The sequence below is a fragment of the Impatiens glandulifera genome, chromosome 5 (genome assembly GCF_907164915.1).
Source record: "Impatiens glandulifera chromosome 5, dImpGla2.1, whole genome shotgun sequence".
Lineage (NCBI taxonomy): Eukaryota > Viridiplantae > Streptophyta > Magnoliopsida > Ericales > Balsaminaceae > Impatiens > Impatiens glandulifera.
This window is the reverse complement of record NC_061866.1, coordinates 16,543,059-16,551,326: the sequence shown is the minus strand read 5'-3', so window position 1 is coordinate 16,551,326 and position 8,268 is coordinate 16,543,059. Positions and strand designations below refer to the sequence as shown.

The following is an 8,268-nucleotide window of genomic DNA, read 5'->3' as shown; positions in this document are numbered from 1 at the left end:
TATAACTTTTTAATATCATCACATATCTTTTACAATTTTATAAATTATATCAAAATATTTTAATATCACCCCCAATATTTTAAATTTGATTATAATTATTTATAAAAATTTATTAAAAATTTAAAAATTACAATACACAAACTAAAAAATTATTTTTTTAATATTATTATAATTTTTTCTAAATATTATTATAATTGTTTTTAACATTATTATCGATTGTGAATATTATTATAAATTTATATTATATAAATAAATTAAATAAAATAAATAAACTAATTAATTAAATAAATAAGATTAATGTATAAAATATACTTAAATTATGTTTAGAGGTTGAATTAGATAAAAAAAAGTTTTGAGATTTTGAACATACAAACGCATGGGAGAGGGATAATGGTGAAAAACCAATTTTGAGTTTACTTTTGGTTATCAGTTGGAGATGTTCTTAGGAATAAAATAACGAGTGTCTCTTGTTCTATTTTATTTAAAATATATATATACTTAATTATTTGGGAAATTTGAGGAGATGACCATCAAAAAGGTCTTAAATGCAGAAGGTGCAGACCTTAAAAAAAAAAACACTGGTGACCCCTTTTACTATTTTTGGACGATTTTGCCCATGTCGAAGGTTGCGTGACGCAACCCAAATCGCGAAATGAATGTTTTTTTTTTCGTCTCGCAATTGCGTGACGCAACTGGGGTTGCGTGACGCGATTACGTGACGCAACTGGGGTTGCGTGACGCAATTGAGCCATTTTCTTCCAAAAAAAATTCATAATTAAAATTTTTTGAAAAATAAAAAATTGCGTCACGCAACCTCAGGTTGCGTGACGCAATAGGGGCATTTTCGTCAGAAAAAATGATCACGAGCGCTATTTAATTTATGCACTCACACTATCCGTTATTAGGCCTATGAATGAGGTCATTTCCTTAAGTTTCCAATTATTTAACCTTTTAAATTATTATAAAATATAAATGAAATATTAAATTATTTAAAACTAATAATCCAATGAAGAGAAGGATCTAGATAAATCATAAAGAAAAGAAAAGAAAAAGAAAAAGTAATTAGGAGGATTTAGAAATCATTTGTTCAATAGAAGATTCTAGATATAGCAAAAATGAAAATGAAATTAGAAGGATCTAGAAACCCTAGATAAGTTCTAATATAATACCGCCCGGCCCTCACATTTAGCCAATCTATCCCCTTCATCTGATCTCCCCATATTTCTTCCTAGCAGACCACTCTGAATCTCATTTCCAATAGTCGGTTCTATAATGGCTGATACAGAAACGTTCGCCTTCCAGGCCGAAATCAACCAGCTGTTGAGTTTAATCATCAACACTTTCTACAGCAACAAGGAGATCTTCTTGCGTGAGTTGATCAGTAATGCATCTGATGTAAGATTCTCTATTTTTATCTCTGATCACCTTAAAGATCGTTTCTGTATTTCGCTTAATGGTTTATGAACCAGTAGATCTCGTTACGATGAGATGTTTCCTTTGATGTGTTGTTTACAGTTAGGATAACTATTCCTTTCGTATATTTTGTTGTTTGCAGGATAGTTAATTCATTAGAAATGTACGAAATATTGCCGTTCAAATAGAACGTTGTTTTAGATGAAATTAGTTGTATCTATTGCCTGTTTTGCATGAGTTGCGTTATAATGAAACTGTTTTAATGGATCAGTGTTTCCTCGTTCGATACTCTTTTACTACTGTTAGCAATCATTTGTTTCTTGATTTATTCTTGCTTTGTTTTGATATCTGAATGATTAGGTTTGATGTCTCCTTCGAGTTTATTTACTTGAGAATATAAATCATGTAGATCTCTGCGATGATCTTGTTAATTGATGCTTGCTGGTTGTATTTGTGCGCTTCTGTCCTAGCTTTGAATTGAATTGACTCTATATTAAATATATTATTAGCTCACTAATATTTTGTATATGTTTTCAACATTGTACTTCATAGGCTCTGGACAAAATTAGATTTGAGGGTTTGACTGACAAGAGCAAGCTAGATGCTCAACCAGAGCTATTCATCCACATTATTCCCGACAAGGTTAACAATTCCTTGACAATCATTGATAGTGGAATCGGGATGACAAAAGCTGGTAAGTAATTTATCATTCTTGGAACTCTGATTTTTTGTAACACTCCATTAGATTGCTGAATGAACACTCAACTTCTTATGTTTGTAGATTTGGTGAACAATCTGGGTACCATTGCCAGATCTGGAACGAAGGAGTTCATGGAAGCTATTGCTGCTGGTGCTGATGTAAGCATGATTGGACAGTTTGGTGTTGGTTTCTACTCAGCTTACTTGGTTGCTGAGAAAGTTATAGTTACCTCTAAGCACAATGACGATGAACAGTATGTTTGGGAATCCCAAGCTGGTGGTTCCTTCACCATCACTAAAGATACTTCTGGTGAGAGTATTGGGAGAGGTACAAAGATTGTTCTTTTCCTTAAAGAAGACCAGCTTGAGTACCTTGAAGAGCGCCGTTTGAAGGACTTGGTCAAGAAGCACTCTGAGTTCATTAGCTATCCGATTTCTCTCTGGGTTGAGAAGACAACTGAGAAGGAAATATCTGATGACGAGGACGAGGAAGACAAGAAGGATGAAGAAGGGAAGGTAGAGGAAGTTGATGAAGAGAAGGAAAAGGAAGAGAAGAAAAAGAAGAAGATCAAAGAAATCTCTCATGAATGGTCTTTGGTGAACAAGCAAAAACCCATTTGGATGAGGAAACCCGAGGAGATAACTAAGGAGGAATATGCTGCATTCTACAAGAGTCTTACTAATGACTGGGAGGAGCATTTGTCTGTTAAGCATTTCTCAGTTGAAGGCCAACTCGAGTTCAAAGCTGTTCTCTTTGTACCAAAGAGGGCCCCCTTCGATCTCTTTGATACAAGGAAGAAGCCGAACAACATCAAGCTTTATGTCCGTCGTGTATTCATCATGGACAACTGTGAAGATCTGATCCCTGAATATCTCTCCTTTGTGAAAGGTATTGTAGACTCTGAGGATCTCCCTCTTAACATCTCCAGAGAAATGTTGCAGCAGAATAAGATCCTGAAGGTGATCAGGAAGAATCTGGTGAAGAAATGCCTCGAGATGTTCTTCGAGATTGCTGAGAACAAGGAGGACTACAACAAATTCTACGAGGCCTTTTCGAAGAACCTGAAGCTCGGTATCCACGAGGATACCCAAAACAAGGGTAAGATTGCTGAATTACTTCGCTACCACTCGACGAAGAGCGGTGATGACATGACGAGTTTGAAGGATTATGTGACAAGGATGAAGGAAAGCCAGAACGAGATTTTCTACATAACTGGAGAAAGCAAGAAGGCTGTTGAGAATTCTCCGTTCCTTGAAAAGTTGAAGAAGAAGGGGTATGAAGTTCTGTTCATGGTGGATGCCATTGATGAGTACGCGGTTGGTCAGTTGAAAGAATTCGAGGGAAAGAAACTCGTGTCTGCCACTAAGGAAGGTTTGAAGCTGGAGGAAACCGAGGATGAGAAGAAGAAGAGCGAAGCTCAGAAGGAGAAGTTTGAGGGGCTATGCAAAGTGATGAAGGATGTGCTTGGTGATAAGGTTGAGAAGGTGGTTGTTTCAGACCGTGTGGTTGATTCGCCTTGCTGCTTGGTGACTGGTGAGTACGGTTGGAGTGCAAACATGGAGAGGATCATGAAAGCACAGGCTCTGAAGGACTCGAGCATGGGTGGATATATGTCATCGAAGAAGACTTTGGAGATTAATCCTGAGAATTCTATTATGGATGAGTTGAGGAAGAGAGCTGATGCGGATAAGAATGATAAGGCTGTTAAGGATTTGATTCTTTTGCTGTTTGATACTGCTCTGCTGACTTCTGGGTTCAGCCTGGATGAACCGAACACTTTTGGGAACAGGATTCACAGGATGTTGAAACTGGGATTGAGCATTGATGAGGAGGAGGCTGGTGATGAGGATATGCCTGCACTTGAGGAGACTGATGCTGGTGCTGAGGAAAGCAAGATGGAGGAAGTCGACTAATTGCTTTTATAATAATAATATTTTTTATTATTATTAGGCTCTATTATTATTATTATTATTGGTTCTGGACAACTGTTTGTTGGTTCTGTCATCAATTTTTACTTTTGTTGTCTTAGTTTTGCCTTTTTTGGGACATGGGCATTTCTGCAAGTTATTTGCAGTTAGTTACATACTATGATCATGATCTTTCTTTAAATGCAAGAAGAATCAACTATCTTAACTCTTCTCCACACTTGTTTTTATTGCCTTCGTTTTTTATCTTTTGATGCCTTGGAAGGTTTATATTCTGTAGGAACTTAAACCTGGATGATACCACCACCACTTCACAGTGCTCAATTCATCATCCATTCTCAACTTCGAACTCACAAGTTAGTCTTTAAAAAACTTAAAACCACTCTCCACTCTCTTGTTAACTTGTTTTAATATTCACGTATGATTTCCCTGAGTCGAGATTCTGAGCCTCTCCATTCATCACAATTCACAAATGAACATTCAAGTTAAGTGATAAGCAAAACCAAACCTAACTGTCAAAAACTGAGCTCATTGAGTTTTAATCAATTTATAATTTTCTATACCAACCATTAGTTAGATATTAAAAAAGTCACTGGCAGTATATATACAATTTTTTTTATAAAAATATATTTTTCTAGTTTAGAGGTAAAAAATAAAGATGTTAATTATTTTAATTAAGGGTTTCCAATCTTAGCATACAAATTTTACTTTTGTTTTTATTTATTATTATTATTTATTATTTTTCTTATATATTAGATGTTTTTTTTTATAAATTCATTTTGATTTAATTAATACTTAAATATATATACTTTTGTAAGTTAAATAATTGCTTTGGTTACTAATTGGTTAAGATTTTATTCATAAAAAATTCTTTCATTAATTATATTAGATATTTTTTATTTTTTAATTTTATTATATTATTTATATTTATATATATATATTTTTAATGATTAAATTGATAAACCGATTAAATCTTTAACCGTTAACCAACGAATTAAGATTTGGAAAAACCGACACAAGGATTGAAATAAATTTTTCAATCAAAAAATCGACCTAACCTAATGAACAGTTTACACCCCTAATTCAAGCTTATTTTTAACTCTATTGATATATTTTTTTGGTTTAAATTACCCCGGGATAAACATAGCTTTACCTACAAATCTCCTGAACTTTTAAATATGTTTAATTTTAACCTTAAATTATACATTGCCAACTATTTTTCCTTAGGGTTTGTTTGATTTTGAAAAAGGTATTGTTTCGAGTCATGCACTTTGGGCTGTCCTATTTAATATTTAAATTGGTTTTATATTACGAATAAAATGTTTAATAATTCTCTTTTAATTCCAATAAAAAGAATGTTTAATAATTTTGTTTTTGAGATTTGCGTGATTATTTATCTGATTTGACTAGTAATTTTTTTTTTGAATTAAAAGAGAACTAACATGACACTACACAATTATGATCCCGCTTAACTTAAAGCGCTTTCAGTTTCAGATGAAATCGAATTTGTGACATTTTGGTCTCGTAAGTCGACTCTTATCATTGTGCTACTTTGGTGATTGTCTAGTTGATTTTATTACCCTTGTTGAAACTGATTTTATCATTTTCATTTGCTTGTGACATTATGATGGTTACAGACGCTTGAGTTATCTCTGTAACACCCCAAACTTTTCAATCTGGATCTTCTGCTACCGATTCCCGTGTTCCCCTATTGCGGACCAATCAAATTGCAGCATTATTATTATATTAATAAATCAATCTGGGTAGGAGAGGGAGGAGGGAGAATCCGGAATCCGGATTTCATTCCGGGTTCACCCCAGACGCCGTTAACGGAATGTCCAGTTAACGTACAAAATTAATATATTATTCATATGCTCCAGCGAAGATCACTTCTCTCCGGGCCCCATGTGAGAAGGAAGGGTGAGAAGCGAAGGGAGCGAAGATTTCCCCGCCCAGGATCCCTGTCCTTCATGTAAACCCCCCAACCCACTCATGAGAAAACCGTTTGCCTGTCATGGAAATACACTTACCCTTGTATGTAAAGACCAAAATTAACATGAATTTTATATTTCCATTTATAAATATTAATTCAATTTATTAAAAATGACATTCAGCGAAGAAATCTTCGCTCAAATTACTTCATTCTTATTTTTATTTTTTTATTAAATTTTTATTTACGGGGAGATGATTTAAAGCGAAGAATTCTTCGCTTCAATTATTTCTAATCTAACGTTCATGTAAAACCCCTACCCTCCCATGAGAAGACCGTTTACCTCTCATGTAAGTACACTGACTCATGTATGTGAATAACAATAATTTAATACTTCTATTTTCTAAATATTAAATAAATTTATTTGACATGACATGCAGAGAAGAAATCTTCGCTTCAATTATTTATTTTTATATTTTAATTTCTTTATGAAATGTTACGAGCATACGATTTGGATTATTAAATATTAATTAAATTTATTAAAAATAATATGCAGCGAATAAATCTTCGCTTCGATTACTTCATTTTAGTTTTAAAATTTTTTTGGTAATTTTTATTTAAGAGGATGATTTGGAGCGAAGAAATATTCGCTTAAATTACATAATTTAATATTTAAAAAAATTTCAATTTCACATTTAAGAGGAGACGGTTTTAAAGCGAATAAATCTTCGCTTAAATTATTTTTAACCTGACGTTCATGTAAAACCCCCAACCCACCCGTGAGAAGACAGTTTACCTATCATGTAAGTACACTTACTGAGGGAAATTACATGCAGCGAATAAATCTTCGCTTTAATTACTTATTTTTATATTTAAAATAATTTATGAATTTTTTTTACGAGGATACGATTTAGAGCGAATATTTCTTCGCTTCAATTACTTATTTTAATAATGAAAATTTCCCGCTACAAGCCCACTCTTCATTTTCATAAGCAACTGTTCATATTCTTCTCTCTCTATCTCCCAGCGACCATCAAATATTCAACGTTGAAACCCTAGAGATTTCTTCTATTCTACAAGGATTTCTTTTGAAAATGTCAGAAAACCAAGGCAACAACATGGAAGTGGATACCTTCGACTCCCAAGAGGTCGTCTTGTCAGTTTGTAACATCATAAACAAAAACGAAACCGCCCCCAATCCTGTATCCAACGTCAATCCCGGCAATAAACTAGAGAGGTAGGTTAATCTTATTGTGTTTATATATTTTCTACTAATTTTACACCCGTTGATTCCATTTATTTAGTTGAATACTGATTTATGTTATCCCACCGAAAATAATGACTTCGAGGTTTCACTTGCTTAAATATGAAAGGAAGAGGAAGAGAAATACGAAGACGAACACGAAGACGAATACGAAGTCATTGACTGATGAATCAGTTTCCACAGTTGTTGTCGAATCTACTGATATTGCTGCAGGTACTACACATGTTGATGAGATTTTACCACCACCTTCCCCCCCCCAAAAAACCAATGTTATTGCTACATCCACTACACTAGTCGATGAAGAGTTACCAGAACCACCCCAAAAACCACTAATATTGCTCCATCTACTACACCAGTCGATGAAGATTTACCACCATCTCCCCAAAAAACCAAAACCATTAAAAAATGGAAAGTGACATTTCTAACAAGATCATCCCCTCATGACCTTTATCAAATGATTCCTAAATTGAGCGTAGAACAGAGGGAAGCTGTGAAGCAAATCGGTTTTGGTTCTCTTCTTACATTGGGTGTCTTCACTTTCCCGGGGCATTTTTCGAGACACATAATCAAATCTTTTAACCCGGATAAGAGTTCTCTGGTATTGGACAACGGTGAGGAGATCCTTATCGATGAAGATCTCGTCCATCTCGTGATGAACCTCCCGAGAGGGCCAATGAACGTAGTTGAGTCCGCTGGGGGGGACAAGACTAAGGACCCTGATTTTTTTTAATTTCTTGAGGGATTGGAAGACCAGATGGACTGGGGAAGACTCAAAAGCTCCTGAAACACTTTCTATGATACCCAATATATTAAGTAACACAAGTGAAGACAACGATTTCAAAATCGACTTTGTTGTCTTTGTTGTCTCAAGTTTTTTATGTCCAGTTCAAAATTCACGAGCCAGGTAAACATGTATTCAAACCTATTATATATCTAATTGTATTTGTGATTACTCACACATGTATTTTATTCATTTCAGGTTCAAAATTCTCAAATCCTTAATGGATGTTGATAACATAAAGGAGCTGAACTGGTG

The 8,268-nt window shown here is 34.3% G+C and overlaps 1 protein-coding gene across 1 annotated transcript; it reads left to right on the top strand.

Moving 5' to 3' along the window:
• Positions 1 to 1,195: 1,195 nt before the first annotated feature.
• LOC124938576 (heat shock cognate protein 80-like) lies at positions 1,196 to 4,256 on the top strand. Its single transcript, XM_047479044.1, has 3 exons — positions 1,196 to 1,395; positions 1,966 to 2,107; positions 2,195 to 4,256. The coding sequence occupies exons 1-3, from the start codon at positions 1,273 to 1,275 to the stop codon at positions 4,024 to 4,026; spliced, it is 2,097 nt and encodes a 698-aa protein (XP_047335000.1). The 5' UTR covers positions 1,196 to 1,272; the 3' UTR covers positions 4,027 to 4,256.
• Positions 4,257 to 8,268: the final 4,012 nt, after the last annotated feature.

Coding starts and splice junctions, on each gene's coding strand:
- LOC124938576 (XM_047479044.1), top strand. CDS start 1,273: ATGGCTGATACAGAAACGTTCGCCTTCCAGGCCGAAATCAACCAGCTG. Junction 1,396..1,965: donor TGATCAGTAATGCATCTGAT/GTAAGATTCTCT, acceptor TGTACTTCATAG/GCTCTGGACAAAATTAGATT. Junction 2,108..2,194: donor AATCGGGATGACAAAAGCTG/GTAAGTAATTTA, acceptor TTATGTTTGTAG/ATTTGGTGAACAATCTGGGT.